Source organism: Lissotriton helveticus, chromosome 6 (assembly GCF_964261635.1).
Source record: "Lissotriton helveticus chromosome 6, aLisHel1.1, whole genome shotgun sequence".
In the NCBI taxonomy this organism is placed as follows: domain Eukaryota; kingdom Metazoa; phylum Chordata; class Amphibia; order Caudata; family Salamandridae; genus Lissotriton; species Lissotriton helveticus.
The window spans coordinates 885,818,217-885,836,986 of NC_136067.1; the positions used below are offsets into that span (position 1 = coordinate 885,818,217).

Below are 18,770 nucleotides of genomic sequence, written 5' to 3' on the forward strand. Positions count from 1 at the left end.
CGCCTTCACGACCTCCCCATGACACCCTTATGACCTTCTGATGAGGTGACAAAGTTCTCGTCCTTGCATCTTTAAAATAAAAGAAAAAAGAAATAGACTTTTAAGTAGAGCTTGTACTTGGAAAGCGATGCCTCTGACGTTCTGATATAAGGATATAAATTATCTCCTATCCATCGTCCTAATTGATGTCTTCAAACAACACCTGTATCCCTGACTAATATCTATTCCCAGACGATATAGATACCCTGTCCCCACAAGAATTAAAGGGAGAAAATCTGTTGGTCCTGAGGAAGGTGGTGATAATCCACCGAAACGCGTAGACCTGGCGTATTTAGTCATTCAAACCATCTGGACTACCTCAAACACAGAATATGTATGATTGGACTGTATGTTGAGTGGGTAGTATTTTCAAGTATGCATGAATAGTGAGTGATTGTTATTGTATGTGTGGATAACAGGGCTTTTTCTAAAGTATTGTTTGTGTCTTTTTTGATATTTGAATTATGTACAGTATTTATTAGATATTTATATGATGAAAATATTCAACAAAAAAAGGGAAAAAATGAAAGTAACCTATGTGTAAAAAAGCAAAAGAATAAAAGAAATCATTGAAAAAATAGTTTCTTTGTTATCTGTGGTGTCCAATGGGATTTTGTTAATATGAATTATAGTTAGAACTATGTCGAACATGAAAATATAAGGCCATAGGGGAATCTCTCTTAATTTTGCTTACACTTTCCTCTCTTTTCCCTGGCCCAAAGAAAGTCTTAGAGGGGGTCCCATTTTTTTGCTGTTACTTTGTGAATCAGGCCACATATTTAAAGCCATAGAGTTATAAGCAATGCTAATGCACATCATCGCTAACTGAGAAGCTGCAACCTTTCCAAAAGAGACGGCCTTCTTCCACGGCCAGCACCGGGTTGAGCGTATTAATTTATTAATTTATTTGATTATTTGACAGTAGAGAAAAAAATAATCACCTAAGTGAATTACTTTAAACGATATATTGGAAGGCTAGTGGTAGCGAGTTCTTAAGTTGCCAAGCTTGAGTTATTTCATTAGTTCTGGTTTTGTAGTGCATACATGCAACAGACTCAAATCAGGCAGGAGACCCACAATTTTTTAAGCCAAAAATTTATTTCTTTTAGCTATCATCTGCCTAAAATTGCCTCTGTTTCAATAAAAGACAATAGGGAAGATGCACTTCCCTGAGTTTTTTCCCCCAAAGTTTTCCACTTTCCTGCTCTAAAATGGTGGCATGTATGGTAGTGTTTGCACTCACCAACTGAGCTTTTCCACTAAAACAATGCCTTTCCACAGATTTGTTTACGTTATATTCATTGTATGCTACACTTTATATTCAATTACAAATAGGTTGTAGACCATCAAGGTAGTTGCATATTATTTAGTTCTTTTAAGCTACCTGTCTGACTTCCTCCCCACACTCACTTGATCCTGACCCATTGTACTCACAATCTCAGTTCCCATCATTTTCTATGCAATTCCACCATCTGCTCAGCTACCTTTCACCTATGAGTATGTTAGCGTGCTGAAAGTACAAGCTGAATGGCTGTAAAAACAAAGCCCATCACCAGAATAGTACAAAAAACATTCATCAAAAGGGTAAAAGACAAGCAGCAGCTAAATGATAGAACAGACAAAAAAGTTAGAATTCTGAGCAATTTCCACACAAGTTTAAATAAACCCTAAGGCCTTCATTATGGGCCTGATTTACTGCACTCCAGAGTTACCAATACCAAGTTGCATGCATGTGGAAAATTCATCTCATTACAATGTCATGAAGGTTAAAGGGGTGTAATAGGGGAAAACAATTCTCTTGATAGACCCCATTTGCTAACGTATGACTTTATTATTACGAGTCCTGTTATTGTAGGGCACAAAGCGGGGCAAGGCAAATACTATTTGCACGTTGTATTCGGGTCACTCTTTTGTTAAACAGTTGTACAATTTTTTCCATATGGTTTTCCTGAACACACTGTTTTTTTCAAACTATTTACTCAGGAGAGAACCTGGACAAAATGTTTGTGTCCGGTGAGTGCTTAATTTGAGCCAGTGGTTTCCGATGCTCAGCACCAGCTCGTAATCTTCAACACTGGCTCCTGAGCACCAGTTACGGACACATTCATTTTTGGTAGGCACAGGGAGATTAAGTGATTAACTTAGTATCACAGGATGTTGAGCCAATGTTGAGACTCGAAGCTCCAAGGTTGGCAGCTCTGGGCATTTGGCCACCTCCTCTCCCCACTTGTAGGGTTTGTTGGTGCTATGTTAGGCAGCGCTAACAGGAGAAATGGGTGGGTCGAAGCTGACTCCTGGCGAGGGCCCCAGCACTTACTTTTTCACAAATTAACCGGTAATATAATTCTGGTTTCATGGAAAGTTTGCTTTGTCCAGGCTTTTTCCAAAGTACCACTTGTGCCCGATTTCACACTTTCTACAGTAACTCAGAATGAAACTATTAATGGGGTTGTAAACAATGGATCAATCTGCAATTGCACTGGTCCTGAAGCGAGTTGTGAAAACCTATTTTGCGGCTTCTAAAATCCATTAAAATGTAGGGCCTGATTTAGAGTTCGGTGGATGGATTACTACATCACAAACATGGTGGATATCCCATCCGCCATATTACAAGTGCCATAAGATATAATGCACTTGTGATACAGCATACTAGATAGCTGTCATGTGTGTGGCAGAGTAAACCATCCACTGAAATCTAAATAAGTTCCATAGTATTTTGGGGTGGATTTAGAAGTGAATAGTAAATTAAAATCTGCCATGAAAACATACTTTGCACCAGGATAATTTACAGTTAAGAGAATTTTTGGAAACAAATGCGTACATTGATGGATTTAATGTCACCAAGTACTTTGTATGGCAGTGGTAAATCTGCCACCAGATTCTCCACCTGTGTATTCGCTGGCTATGTTCTGACCATTAATCAGCGAATATACGGTTACAACCTACATCCAAAGCAACAAAAAAGCTGTGACGTTTTTTAACCTAAGGCATGGCAGACATGCAAATCCCTACGGTCAATCTCTAAATCCCTATCACTTAACACTCCATAATCCTGTCAAAATAATTTCAGAATTCTGGGTGTGTTTTATACCTTGGTGGACAGTACTTTGTCCATCAGTTTGGCCGAGGCCATTACCTCGGCTACCATGAAGGACTAACATGCAGCAAATTTATAGATGACAGCTGGCCCAATGGTTATCTCTGTATCTTGAAAGCAACCGCTGTCACAGTGGTTGCCTTCAAAGTACAACATTTTGATTGATGACCATGTCAGATTTTCTCTGCCATTCATCACATATTTAAACTTTTTTATTTTTCAAAAGCAAACTCTTAGACTGGGGGTTGGTTTCTGAAAAAGAAAAACACTTATGACCCCTACACCACAGGAGTTTCTTCCCAGTGTGCAGGAGTTTTTATTTGTTATTTTTTTGTTACTCACAATCAGGTTTTACCTTGTGGGCGATGAACAGAGAAAACAGGGCATTACACTGTCCACCACAAATAGGGCAGTTGGTGTAATGCCCTTCCTCTGACAGCAAGTCGAGGAGGATTTGCTTCAAGTGGGCCAATGGGTCTTCGTCGACAGAAAGCTTATGCTTCACCCATCTCTAAATGAGGCAGGCAGACAGAGAGTTGGCAGATAGGGTAATCCATTACATTTGTGACAGAGTATTATTTTTATCGATTGTGCGCATAGTCTTCAAATATCAGAAGTTTCACTGTAGCCTCCACTTAATTCCAACCCTTGACATTAAAACTACACCATTTCATTGAATGAAATAGGAATTAAGCATGTGAGATACCCAGTTCTCTCTTGCATTTTGAAAATGAAAAGTGCCTGGTAAGCTTACTGGTGCATTTCCAATTCACGGGTCCTGAAAAACCTGCTCTGGAGTGAGTTTGACTTGGAAATCTACATACCTTTGCAGTGCATGATAGTTTTCTGTTAAAGGGATATTATTGATTTCACTGTACCTGATATGGAGGGAAGTTGGAGTTCTCGCAGGATCCATTGTTGCAGACTAACTTCTGAATGGCCTGGGCTATAGCGGAGACTGCAAGATAGACGCTGAAAGCTGTGCCATTTTGAATGTAGCGAATTAAAAAATCGTCATTTGCCAAGGAGACATTTTGTATAGTGCAAGCCAGTGGTGATTTTACTTTCACTGTATCGGAAGCATTGCAGTTTTCTGCTGCAGTCGTCTTACTGCAATTCTTGTACCGCATGTATTCATCAGTGCAGCCAAAGCGAAGCTCTTTGTACTCTTCAACAAATGAATTTTCTCCTTCAGTGGGCGGCTTTAAATTTTGCAGATAACTTGTAAAGCCTGCAACGTAGCCTTTCCTGAAAGAAAAACCAAGGATTGGGCCAACAAGGTCAATGTGGTCCAGACCAGACACATCGGCAGAGGTTGACCAGGAGTCACTTGCAATCCAAGTCCGCGTTATATTGTGCTTGATGAATTCGCTAAACAATTTCAGGACAGAGGGTGCGGTTGAAATCACATAGACGACCTTTGCTGATGAGGTGTTTTCTAGTGTTTGAATGATTTCGTTTATCCGTGGATAAATCTGAGGATCGTTGACGTTGTACTGAATTGTCTCTTGGAAGGCAATGCACACTGATTGCAACTCAAGGTCTGCAGACAAGCTTTCTAGTGCAGACTGTCCATAGTCGTCGTCGCTTGAAATTATTCCAACCCAGTTCCACTTTAAGGAGCTGGCTAGATTGGCCAAGGCTTGTGTTTGATATATATCACTGGGAACAGTGCGTAAGAAGGAGCGATACTTCGCCGTGTTACTGAGAGTGGATGCAGATGATGCATGACTGATCTGTGTGAAAGAGAATAATGCTGTTATTCATATACCACAATACAAAAAAATTACCAAATAATAGCATTAAAATTCCTCAGAGACAAAGCAAATAAGTTACATTAAAAAATGTGGTTTTTAATATGTCCAAATATGTCAATGATCACTTGTGCAGGGCCAGCTTTAGCGCTGGTAGCCCGCGTTGTGGCATTCTTTGTTGGTGCCCCCCTTTTTACACGGTATTTTCATGTATTCACTTACTACTGCTCTCCTATTGAGCTCCTGATCTCTCCTTAGCCTCTCTCTCACATTTATTTATGTTATGGCTCTACTCATCCCAATGTAGACTGTCAGAGTGCTCAGAGCATCACAAACATAAATAGAGATAATGAGCCATACAGAGGTGCAAATCAATTAATAGGAAATGTTCCTTAGGACAATGAGGACCACATGGTACAGGACTCACATGGCATCCATAGTGGCACTATATTTTTGAGAACTGAAGGGACAGATTAACTAAGATTTTACAGTGCACAGTAACCAAAGTTGCTGCACTGCGATGCACGTAAAAGAGAGAGCACAATAGCACCATGTTTTTTTAAATATACATAGAGGAGGCAGAAAGACAACTGTACGACACCAGATTTTATGTAGTTACCAACATGCAGGAATATAACGAAAGCATAGTGAAAATATGGAGTATGCTTGACACATGGAAGGACAGTGGAATCCTCCATTCGGAAGAATACTGTTACCTCAAGTGTTACTATCACAAATTGCCCATTTTTTACCTCTTGCTTAAAGTCTACAAAAATCCTGACAAACCACCAGGAAGACCGATAGTTTTCTCCGTGGGGTGTGTCTCTGAACACATATTGAAATATGTAGACAACTTTCTCTGTGAGTATATCATGTCACTACCCTCATACATGAAAGACACCAAAGATTTTTTAGGGAAAATAAGAGACATCGCCTGTGAGGAAGATTTCCTCTTAGTCATGAGGGACGTGAACTCCCTATATTAAATAATAATCCATAACCTTGGTATTCAATGTTGCCATCATTCTCAACACAAGAAAAATCTGTTACCACAAACACACAGTGATGTTACTTGAAATGATGAAATTTTGTTTATATACCAATATGTTCATGTTTGATTGCACACTTTACAAGTAAATCCTTGGTACAGCCATGGGAACATACTTTACTCCCAGTTTGCGAACCTTTTCTTAGGAGTATGGGAAGAGTAGGTTAAAAAAAATCTGGAAAGTGACAACTCTGGGGGGCAAGATAATAAAGTGGTCCAGGTATGTAGATGATTTATTCATCATATGGAAAGGAAGCAAAGAAAAAGGAAAAAAAAAATGATTGAAAAACTTAATGACAACAAGTTTAATCTCAGGTTAACATACACCTCGAGTAGAGAATTGATCCAAATTCTTAGATGTGGTGGTAGAAGTCAGGAATAACCAACTCTGCACTAAACTACACCGCAAACTGACAGCAGGTTACAGTCTCCTCCATGCTCTCAGCAGCCACCCAGAAGCCCTTCAATGGAGCATTATGTATGGAGAACTGCTGAAAGTGAAAAGGAATTGTAGCAATCAAGTTGATTTCCTGACTGAACAAGAAAATATGATGTGCAGATTCAGAGAAAGTGGTTACCCTAAATGGGTACTGGAAATAGCACAAGACAAGGTCAGTAAATGGGACAGAGAAGATACACTCAAAGAGAAACCCATACCATCAGAAGAAAATACCACAAGGGTCACCCTCACGAACAAGGAGGCATCCAAGGATATCTCCAAAATCCTTAATCAGAATTGGTATATCCTTTTGACAGATTCCACCATTGGCACTAAGCTTCCCAACCGCCCACAAATCACATATAGGAAAGGTAGGAATTTCAGCGACATGCTAGTGAAGGGGGACATTACCGCATGGCCTACAGGGACTTTTCCCTTGCAGGCATTGCAAGGCATGCCACAATAGCTCCATGAGGAAGAACTACCACACACATATGGGAGAAAGAACCATCAACCAATTCCTCACATGTGGCTCGACTTTTGTAGCCTACATACTAGAATGCCAGTGCAAACTATGATATGTAGGGAGTACCACACTAGCAGCTAAGAAACTAGTTCTTGAACATATGAGAGCCATTAGTATCAAAGACCCATACTTCCCCATTGCGAGACATTTAGCTGAATACCATCTTTCTAATAACTCACTCCTGGCATATTTTGCTATTGAACAAATACAACAGAATCCCAGGGGAGGGAACAGGCCCTCCATCTATAAAAGAGAATCCTGGCATATCATAAATCTCCAAACCAAGACACCTGAAGGACACAACCAGGATGAAGAATTAGGCATTCATCTATAAGAAAACTAAGCCTAGATCTAGTCAGGGACACATCAAATAAGCTAATTTGTTGAACACGCACAGGTAACAGTGCACCATCATACTTTCATATATTTTTATGTCTGCTCCTACTATTTTGATAATACATAATAATTCCACTGTGTAAGTGCATTACATATTTTTAACTTTACCGTAATACAATTATGTTTTTTTCTTTCTCTCTCTCTTTTTTTGCCACAGGAGAAAAGGAATGGTCCGACTCCAGGATTGGACATGTCTACTCAACCCCCTACCCTTTCCTTCATCCACGTATGCACCCGGGTGAAGGGCGGCATAAGACCGATAAGAGATACCTCTTTGTCTTTGTTCTATATACTAGCTTCTCAGTGAATAACGATATGCTCAAGGGTGTCCCACATAAATTGTTCTAATTAACTTTCCACTTCACTTTCTTCACCTGTGGTAGATCCTACAACTGCTGGATTTGGGTGTGGAAGGCATATTTCAAAGGGGAAGGATATCTACATAGGAATAGAAACCAGGTTACCATCGTTACTCGATAGTGGGTTCATAGTACACACCTGCACTGTTAAAGTCAAACCACATTCAAAACAGGATGAGAGGTACCAGAACTCAGTACTTCTCCCCTAAGACCGGGCGTAGCACATTTGCTACTCATATCAGAATCCCTACTCCAACCAGTTATAGATCAACCCACTTGGGGTACATAGAACACACCCTCTGGTTTAATTTGCAGCACAGGCAGCATAGAGCAGCAGGCAACTTATTGACACATGGCATATCAGGACACCACGTCTGCATAAATCCAACCTAGTGCTTTATTAGGTGACAGCTAACTGGTAATCAGTAATACACAGACACCTAGTACACATACTAGTAGGGCATCTTTTTTCAGCAGTTGCCAATTACTGGTTCCTAGGGGACACTATGTCACTAGAAGTGCCCTTGCATGAATAGCCAAAGGCCGCTGAGAGTGACAGCAACCTAGTCCAGAGTCACTTTGGCATGTATAGGTAATACGCTGTAACACACATTATCATGTTTCCGCAACGCGTACACCAATGTAATACATACAACTTTATTTATAACATGAACAGTAATAGACTTCTGATGGGTTTACTTCTATTTGTTGTGACTACTTAACAACAATATAACATGCATATTATTAAATGCTCAGAATTGTACCATTTTTTATTAAGTTGTACTGTTTACCAAGACTTGCATAGCAAACGACAAATATTGGATTTTACCACTGCCATTCATGCATCCACTTTGTGCAAGTAGTCCTCCTTTTGTCCTTTTGTTCCCTTTATTGCACTCGCTTCATGCTAAATTAGGTTAGCAGTGTGTGGCTAAATAGATGCCATTTGTATCCACATTATGCAACCGACTGAGTTATCCCCGTAACGTGTAGGCTTCAGTTAGCGAGTATGACTCAATTTTGTATTTCGTAATCCCTAATAGGCTGCTTAGACAGTGCCTGAACTAGGCCCTATTACTCGTATTGCTTGAATTGTCAATAAAGTCCGTCTGGCAGGAGGTAGCTCTTCCCTCTGTACCCTCTTTTTTCATGTTTGGCCCAGGCCGTTATTTCTCCATTGCGGGTGGTTGGTGGCTTCTTGGGAGGAATGATTAGTCGCTATAGACTGTTGCGGGCCAGTCCCTCGGCAGACATCTTAGGGTGTAGGTCAGGATGGACTCCTCTGCAGAGTATTGCTAATAAAATGTAAGCTTGTATTCTCCACTGTCTGACCGACTCTTCATTCTTGGGAAGGCATAGCAGGTGGTTGTAAGTAACATGGGTGGCCCCTAAGGGCCACTTTCTTTAGTTGGAGCCCGAACAGGGACCCCGCAAGGTGATTTGCAGGGTCGGGGTGCGTCTGGTTGGTCAGGCGGATCGGGGTACCCCAAACGATCAAGCTTGGTTCTCGCAGCTGAACCGCCTGTCTTTAGGGCGACTCCTCATTTGGTGGTCACCGGCTGGGGTCTTGAAAAGGCAAAACCTTGGAGTTGACCGATTGGTCCGAAGAGTCGGCAGTGGGGAATAATTTGACTCGACATGAGTTGATCCGGTGAGTGATTTGATTCTTGGGAAAATGGTGCCATTCTTGTACGACACGAGCCTTTGGGCTGTGTCTTGATTCGGTCTTCTGACTGTCTGGGTTCAGTCCTTAGACTGCCTTGCTTGAACAGCACAAGCTGACGGGCTGTGTCTTGGTACGGTCTTTTGGGCTCTCTTGGTTTGAACTTGGTGTGTTTGCGGACCTTTTTTGAAAGACACAGAATGTTTGTGAACAATCTGCCAGGCCAACTGGTAATTTGGTCTTTTCTCGAAAAGGTCTCGGGCTAGAGCTTGTCTTCTTAAACTTGGTGCAGTCCCCAGACTGCAGTGGGGGGTTTTCAGCCCGTTTTGGTTTTGCTCCTAACCAGATATTTCTTGTCATTTACTGGTTTGTTTGATGAACAGAAATTGAATTTCTTGCAGGACAAATTGTTCACTAAAAAGAGCAGGCAGTCGATGTTTGATTCTGTAAGAGTGTGTCAGAAAGAAGCAAATCAGAGCCATATGAGAGCAGAGAAAGAGGCCCGGGAGAGACGGACGCAAACTATAACACAGAAAGCAGTGGCCTATGAGAGGGAGAAGGTAGAGACAGGCATAGGATGTGCAGATAGAAAGTTCAGATTACAGACTGATAAATAATATATTACTAGAGAGGAAGGTGATGATTTTGTTGAAGAGCTATTGGATTCTCTCCCCCACCTCCTTATGCCTCTGAACGGATATACTGGACAGTTCCAACGTCCCAGACTTCGTCCCCTAGTGCCGCTCTCTCTAGTGTTTCTGCTTCTAGCACTACTGCCTCAGCCCGGGCCCCGCTTGCTTCTCCTCTACACGTGCCAGTCACAGGGGCGGGGACCATTAGCGCTCATGTCCAGTCTATTGATTCCTTTTTGACTGCTATGCCCCCTTTCACCCCTCCCACACATTCTCCCTACATGATGGTACCTGTCTCTGCGTCTGCTCTTACCCCGTTGAGTGTGACACCTCAAGCGCTGTCAAATGTCGAAACACCTGTGCGTGGGATGCATGAAGCGAATTGGACAGCAGCACGAGACCGCCTAGAGAGAGTGTTGGTGCGTTCTGCTGTGGGTGATGAGGAAAAGCAAATGGTTGCGAATCAAGAAGCTCAGTGGGCCTGGAATTCGATCTATAGTGTGGAGGATGTGTGGAGTGCTATGAAAGATTATGAGCCTTCATACAGCAGCATTCTCTTAAGCACATGTCGGCCACGCTAATATGACTTTAGGGACAGTACTTTCAGGGTGTCTATGACATACGGGACAGAGTATATGCTACAGGTATGGCTCCCAATGAGGTTTTTAGCAATGTAATGACACTAGTGGGTTACCGTGGCAGACTGCTTCAAAAGGGACACAACACCCCATGAGGGAGGTCTATCCCATTTACCATCCTGAAATACCAGAACTACGTGACTCCACGGACAACGTAATTAGACCACAGGTTGATGCTTGTTGGACCCGGCCTCATGGCGTGGTCCTACCCCTCCCACATGGCGGGCCCTGGACGACATCGGCCCTCCATCGACCCGCTGTCGCCCCCCTGAAACTACCCTCCACGAACTCTCGCCGAGAGCAGCACCCCTGGCAACCCACGGCTCTCCCCCCTGGAACCCCGCGAACCCTGCTCGCCCCAACCCTGCAGGTCCGGCCACCACCCCGGGCTGCCATTTCAGGCCCAACTCCATCTTGGGCCCATCACATCCCGAGCACGCGGCCTCGGCCTGACCCCGGCCGCAGCCCCAGCGAAGCCCCGACATCGAGGCACCAAGATCCGCCCAGGTGGTAGAGTGACCACTTGACGGATCCAGGAGGAGGGGAGTTTCGATGGCCCTCCAGCCGTCCCCGGACGCCTGGTATCGATCGCCCTCCGGCCTCCCTGGGTGCTGGCTCCACCCCCCTGCTGGGTATCTGGACACTCTCATCCCGGCCCCTCTGACCCCCAGGCACGAGGGTCTGGACATCAAAGGACTCCAGCCCTATATCTGGGCCAGCCCTGGATTAGGACTCCAGTTGTATCTTGGAGTCGACGCCCTGCTGACCTCGTCGCGTCTGATCCTGATAAGAACTCTTGTACTTGGAACCTGGAACCTCGGAGCCCTGCTGACGCTGTCGCGGCCCGACCACGCTGAACCATCCTCGGAGTCCTGCTGACGCTGTCGCGGCCCGACCACGCTGAACCATCCTCGGAGCCCTGCTGATGCTGTCGCGGCCCGACCACGCTGAACCATTCTCAGAGCCCGGCTGACGACGTCGCGGCTCCTTGCACCCCCCAGCTCGAGGATTGAGAGCTGTGCGCAAGGTATCCTAGTACCAGTTGGTACCAAGACTGTCCCGCTACCCCCTTCCCCCTGATACCGAGACTTTAAGGATCCCTCGATCCCCCTGTACATATTGCTGCGAGAACTTGCCTTTATTCTTTATATAAAGACTCTTAAGAATCTACTCTCGTGTGGTGTCCCTTTGTAGTGGTGTGATTGCTCGGCTGTTACGATTGTAGGAGAGGAGCCTCGCCAAGGAGTCCTCTCGACAGCGCACGGCCAATTCCATACGGAGAGGTGGGTCTCGGGGTGGTCAGTCAGACATCTTCTGTCTCCCCTGGGATCACCTTTCGAACATTGGTGGCAGGCGACGGGATCCGAGCCGACGCAAATCGTACAGCGTGTAACTCGCCCAGTACTAACAGAGACACACAGCAACCATGAGTACTAAAGAAGCCGGAACGACCGCAGAGTTCCAGAAGGAACTATTGGAGGAGTACACCCATAAAGAACTCAAACAATTTTGAAAAGACTTAGGTATCGCTACCACCGGACTAAGCACCAAAGAGGATTTTAAAGAAGCGCTGCAAACATGGGTGGAGGCCGAAGCGACACCACCCCAAACCGAAGGTGACACGGTCCCAGATGTGCTCCAGAAGACCATAACAGCCCCAGCGGAAGAAAGAACCGCCAACATAGACACGGGCCTCTCCCACGAAGATGCCCGAGAGCCAGAGAGAAGCCGGCTCCATGAGTTGGAGCTCGCCCGACTCCGGCTGGACGGAGAACTCCAGCTAGCGGAAAAGAAAATGGCCTTGAGCAACTACGGCTGCAAGGAGACCTGGAGGAGAGACGGAGGCAGAGAGAATTGGAAGAAAAGAAAATCACGTTCGAGCACGAGCGTGGCCTCAAAGAACTGGAGATCAAGGCCAAGAGCGAAGAAGCTGGCGCCGCTGTGAACCGAAGCCCCCGCCTCAGGCCGACAGGAAGGTCCACATTCCCAAGGACGTTGTCAAAGAATACTATAAAAATGACGACATCCAGCAGTGGTTTAAGGCCTACGAAGTCGCCATGACCGCGCACCGCATACCCCAAAAAGATTGGGGTGCCGGCTTATGGGGGAAATTCGTCAGCCAAGGAAGAGACACCCTGCTGAAACTGGCCGACGATGTGATGTCCTCCTATGATCACATGAAGGACGCCCTGCTCACCCGTTATGGCCTCACCCCTGAGATGTACCGGCAGAGATTCAGAGACTGTAAAAAGATCCCCGGTACTACATGGTGAATTTTTATAGCAGGGCGCTGGAAGGGTGGATCAAGGGCAGCAAAGTGACCACCTACGAGCAGCTGTTCAACCTCATTGTATGGGAGCACCTCTCCAACAACTGCTTTGTCGAGCTCAGACAGCATCTACTCGACAGCAAACTGACCGAGCCACGGAAACTCGCCGTCGAGGCCAATCGATGGGTGAGCACCCGGGTCCCCCGGGCTCCGATAGGAGAATCAGGACGGAACCCCCAGGGGCACCTCCGCCAGCGAGGCGGCGGAGGAGGCCAGAACCGGAACAGAGACTTCCCGGCTGTGCCACCCCGGAGTCCGCCCCGGGGGTCGCCCCAGAACAACACTTCGCCATCCCTGACCAGAAGAGGGGCCCCCCCAGCACGGCCAGGGCCCCGCCCAAACGTTACCTGCCACAGATGCCAGCGGCTAGGTCACTATGCCAATGATCCCCTCTGCCTGATGAACCAACAACCCGGCACCACCGGGCCTCCGACCAGCCAGATCGCTGCCGCAGCCCTGGGAGAAGGAGAAGAAGAATAAGAGGTCTACAACGAGGACCAGACCAAGTGGGAGCCCGCCGCCATGGCCCTAGTCTGTCTGGGCGATAGAGACATGATCCCCCGGGCTCCTCTCCCGAGCAACGCCCAGAAATACCGCCAGTGGGTCAACATTAATGGGCGCCGGGCCGAAGCACTCCGTGACACTGGGGCCAGTGTGACGGCCGTCCGCTGCCACTTGGTGACTCCCAAACAGATACTACCAAATGTGCTGTGCCCCGTGGTGGCCGCCGACAATTCCGATACCCTGTGCCAGATGGCCCGAATCCCCTTCCAGTGGGGGGGGTGTCGGGTCTGCTAAAGGTGACCGTCCGGGACGACGCCCCCGTGGACTGCCTCCTCGGAAACAACCTCGAGAGTTCCCCCTGGGCCCAAGTCGAGCGGAGAGAGCATCTGGGGATGCTGGGACTACCCGAGTGGGTTTGCGCGACCACCCGATCCATGGCAGCTCGGGCCCTGGCGCCGACCATGGCTGCCCCGACCGAAGAACCGGAGTGGCCTGCGCCACCGCCGCCCGCCGTCGATGAAGAAACCGACCCTGAGTCCGGCCCACCGGAGCCCAACCGCGAAGACATCGCCGAGCTCGGCGACATCCCTGAACTAGCCCAATGGCACCAGGAAGGTGGTCCCACCCGGGAACAATTCCGGCAGGAACAAAAGGCCTGTCCCTCCCTCGAGGGAACCCGGCAGCAAGCCGCGGCTCAAGCCGCCGGGGACACGTTGGGGTCCCACTGGGTCTACTGGGACCACGACCTCCTATACAGCGAACAGAAAATTGCCGAACTGGGGGCCAGCCGAGTGTTGGTGGTCCCCCTACGATTCAGAGACTTCCTGGCACCTAAACCTGGCACACGACGTACCCCTCGCCGGGCACCTGGGGCAGGACAAAACCTACAGCCGCCTGGTGACCCATTTTTTCTGGCCGAAAATGCGCAACGATGTGAACAATCACTGCAGAACCTGTCCGACCTGTCAAGCCAGCGGAAAGAGCGGGGGAAAAGTCAAGGCCCCGCTCCAACCCTTTCCCGTGGTAACCACCCCCTTCGAGCGAGTGGGGATCGACATATTGGGGCCCCTGGACCCCCGAACCTCTAGGGGCACCGCTTCATCCTCGTCCTGGTGGACCATGCCACCCGCTACCCAGAAGCCATCCCCCTCCGGACCATAACGGCCCCCGTGGTGGGCCGAGCGCTAATGGGGATCTTCTCCAGAGTGGGGTTCCCCATAGAGGTCGTGAGTGATCGGGGCACAAACTTTATATCAAAATATATGCGGTACCTGTGGCAACAGTGCGGGGTCACATATAAGTTCACCACCCCGTATCACCCCCAAGGGAATGGACTTGTGGAGCGGTTTAACCGAACACTGAAGGGGATGATCAAGGGCCTGGAAGAGCCCCTACGCCGCAAATGGGACGTCCTGCTGCCCTGCCTCCTGTTTGCCTATCGGGAGGTGCCACAGAAGTCCCTGGGGTTCAGCCCCTTTGAACTATTGTATGGACACCCTGTCCGAGGTCCCCTCAGCCGGGTCAAAGAAGGCTGGGAGACTACAGTCCGAGATGCTCTGCCGGATGTCTACCGGTACCTCCTGACCCTCCGAAACCAGACTCGGAAGTTCCGGGAACTTGCCGAGGCCGACCTAGAGGCCAGTCAGGAGGAGATGAAACGCTGGTATGACCAGAACGCCTCGTCCATCGAGTTCGAGCCGGGCTAGCAGGTCTGGGTCATGTCCCCGGTCGAACCTTGTGCCCTCCAGGACAAATGGACGGGGCTCTTCAAAGTGGTGGAGCGCAAGAGCCCCGTCACCTATCTGGTAGACATGGAGTCCCCCAGGAACCCCCTCCGGGTTCTGCACGCCAACCGGCTCAAGCCTCACTTTGCCGCACGGAGCTGAGCTACGGATGACGAAGCCGAAGACGACTCCGAGCCCCTGCCCGACCTCCTGAAGTGCTCTGCAAAAGACGGCTCCGTCGAGGGAGTCACCCTCTCCTCCGCCCTGACCCCCGAACAGCGCCAGGACTGCCAAGAGCTGTTGGGGCAGTTTGCGGACCTGTTTTCGCCCACTCCCGGGGTCACACAGTGGTGTGTCCACAATATCGACACCGGGGACAGCCCGCCCGTGCGACACCGGGCCTACCGAGTTCCCGACCGAGTTCGGGCCTGCATCCAGTCCGAAGTTGCCAAGATGCTAGCCCTGGGGTGGTCGAGCCCTCAGATAGTCCCTGGGCCAGTCCAGTTGTCCTGGTCCCTAAAGCCGCCGCCCCCGGCGCCACTCCGGAACTCAGGTTTTGTGTCGACTACCGGGGACTGAATACCGTCACCAGGACCGACGCCCATCCCATCCCCCGGGCCAATGAACTGATCGATCCCCTGGGGGCCGCCAGGTACCTCAGCACCTTCGACCTCACGGCCGGGTATTGGCAGATCGGCCTCACCCCTGGTGCCCAAGAGCGCTCTGCCTTCTCGACCCCCGATGGCCACTTCCATTTCAAGGTGATGCCCTTCGGCATGAAAAACGCCCCGGCCACCTTCCAGAGACTGGTGAATAAGGTGCTGGCGGGGCTAGAAGAGTTCAGTGCCGCATATCTGGACGATATTGTGGTGTACAGCCTCCACTGGGCCGAGCACCTGAAGCACCTCTGGGAGGTCCTGACGGCCTTCCGACGGGCCGGACTAACTGTGAAAGCAAGCAAGTGCCAGATAGGCCAAGGGTCTGTGACCTATCTGGGGCACCAAGTGGGGAGCGGCCATGTGGCTCCCCTCCAACCAAAGATTGACGCCATCGTGGCCTGGGAGCCTCCGGTCACCCAGACAGCAGTCAGAGCCTTCCTGGGGCTCACTGGGTATTACCGGCGCTTCGTAAAAAACTATGGGAGCATTGTGAGGCCCCTCACTGAACTGACCTCCAAAAAGCAGCCCCAGAAGGTGCACTGGACCCCCGAGTGTCAGAGAGCCTTCGAGACTCTGAAGACTGCCATGTGCACCGCCCCTGTGCTCCAAGCCCCCGACTACAGCCGAGAGTTTGTAGTCCAAACCGACGCCTCGGAGCACGGCATCGGGGAGGTCCTATCGCAAGTTAACCCCGAGGGGGTTGACCATCCTGTGGCCTTCATCAGCCGGCGACTGCTGGCTCGAGAACAACGGTGGAGCACCATCTAGAGAGAAGCCTTCGCCATCGTGTGGGCCCTAAAGAAACTCCGGCCCTACCTCTTCGGCACCCACTTCCAGGTCCAGACCGACCATCGGCCCCTGCGGTGGCTGATGCAGATGCGTGGCGAGAACCCGAAGCTGCTGCGATGGTCCATCTCCCTGCAAGGGATGGACTTCACTGTGGAACATCACCCTGGCAACGACCACGCCAATGCTGATGGCCTGTCCCGCTTCTTCCGCCTCGGCGAGGAGAACCCCCAAGAAGATGGGTGACTCTCCCTGCCTTCAGCTGGAGGGGATGTGTGTTGGACACGGCCTCGTGGCGTGGTCCTACCCCTCCCACATGGCGGGCCCTGGACGACACCGGCCCTCCATCGACCCGCTGTCGCCCCCCTGAGACTACCCTCCACGAACTCTCGCTGAGAGCAGCCCCCCTGGCAACCCACGGCTCTCCCCCCTGGAACTCGCCGAACCCTGCTCGCCCAACCCTGCAGGTCCGGCCACCACTCCGGGCCGCCATTTCAGGCCCGACTCCATCTTGGGCCCATCACGTCCCGAGCACGCGGCCTCGGCCCGACCCCGGCCGCGGCCCCAACGAAGCCCCGACATCGAGGCACCAAGATCCGCCCAGGTGGTAGAGTGACCACTTGACGGATCCAGGAGGAGGGGAGTTTCGATGGCCCTCCAGCCGTCCCCAGACGCCTGGTATCGATCGCCCTCCGGCCTCCCTGGGCGCTGGCTCCACCCCCCTGCTGGGTGTCTGGACACTCTCATCCCGGCCCCTCTGACTCCCAGGCGCGAGGGTCCGGACATCAAAGGACTCCAGCCCTATATCTGGGCCAGACCTGGATTAGGACTCCAGTTGTATCTTGGAGTCGACGCCCTGCTGACCTTGTCGCGGCTGATCCTGATAAGAACTCTTGTACTTGGAACCTGGAACCTCGGAGCCCTGCTGACGCTGTCGCGGCCCGACCACGCTGAACCATCCTCGGAGCCCTGCTGACGCTGTCGCGGCCCGACCACGCTGAACCATCCTCGGAGCCCTGCTGACGCTGTCGCGGCCCGACCACGCTGAACCATCCTAGGAGCCCTGCTGACGCTGTCGCGGCCCGACCACGCTAAACCACCCTCGGAGCCCTGCTGACGCTGTCGCGGCCCGACCACGCTGAACCATTCTCAGAGCCGGGCTGACGACGTTGTGGCTCCTTGCACCCCCCAGCTCGAGGATCGAGAGCTGTGCGCAGGGTATCCTAGTACCAGTTGGTACCAAGACTGTCCCGCTACCCCCTTCCCCCTGATACCGAGACTTTAAGGATCCCTCGATCCCCCTGTACATATTGCTGTGAGAACTTGCCTTTATTCTTTATATAAAGACTCTTATGAATCTACTCTCGTGTGGTGTCCCTTTGTAGTGGTGTGATTGCTCGGCTGTTACGATTGTAGGAGAGGAGCCTCGCCAAGGAGGCCTCTCGACGGCGCTCAGCCAATTGCATACGGAGAGGTGGGTCTCGGGGTGGTCATGTGATTAATCAAAGAGGACTAGCTTAAGTTGACCAAAGTGTTGCAGTACTCTAGTTCTGTCACGGGCACCTTGTTGGTGTATTCATGAAGCCCTCACCCACCAACCTAGTTGGTGGCATGCTTCATCATCGGGCCCACCCAGTGACACCTAGTATGTCCCGGGTGTGCTACGACGCCTGATTACAGCGGAGCTGGTATATTGCTGAGAGTGCAGTGAGTGAGGTTGAGTGAGTTGTGATTTAAAACGGCTTGGTGGTGGTCCCAGTACCCGAGGGTAAATGAAATTTTAATAACTGGGCCGTCACCAGCGGTTAAAAGTAAGGCTACAGGACGCGTAAGGGTGGCGAGTTACTGCCCCCTGCGTCCTTCAGATGGTCGACATGTTTCAGCCAGTGCCTTAGATTATTCTGGCTTTCCTCAGGACCGTTTTTTAAAAAGATGTGGTGAAATAAAACAGACTTAGTGTTGTGGTACAGACTATGTGATACACTCACTAAGGCGTTTTTCTATATGTGAGAGGGGGATTCCCTTCTCATGCATACGCTTTGGGTTATTAGCCAAGGCTTCCTGGAGGGAAGCGGTAAGGGGATGACCAGTCTTTCTGGTCAGTGCCTGCCTTGTACCTGTTGTCCCGCCGTCGTCCTCCAGTCGGGGTGGTCAGTCAGACATCTTCTGTCTCCCTG

The 18,770-nt window shown here is 49.6% G+C and overlaps 1 protein-coding gene across 1 annotated transcript in view; it reads right to left on the reverse strand.

Annotated features, from left to right (window-relative positions):
* Positions 1–18,770, reverse strand: part of LOC144763160 (G-protein coupled receptor family C group 6 member A-like) — a 582,371-nt gene that overhangs the window by 227,105 nt on the left and 336,496 nt on the right. The window contains exon 3 of the mRNA XM_078648488.1: positions 4,015–4,872. Coding sequence (XP_078504614.1) covers positions 4,015–4,872 — 858 coding nt within the window. The remainder of the gene's footprint in view (positions 1–4,014; positions 4,873–18,770) is intronic.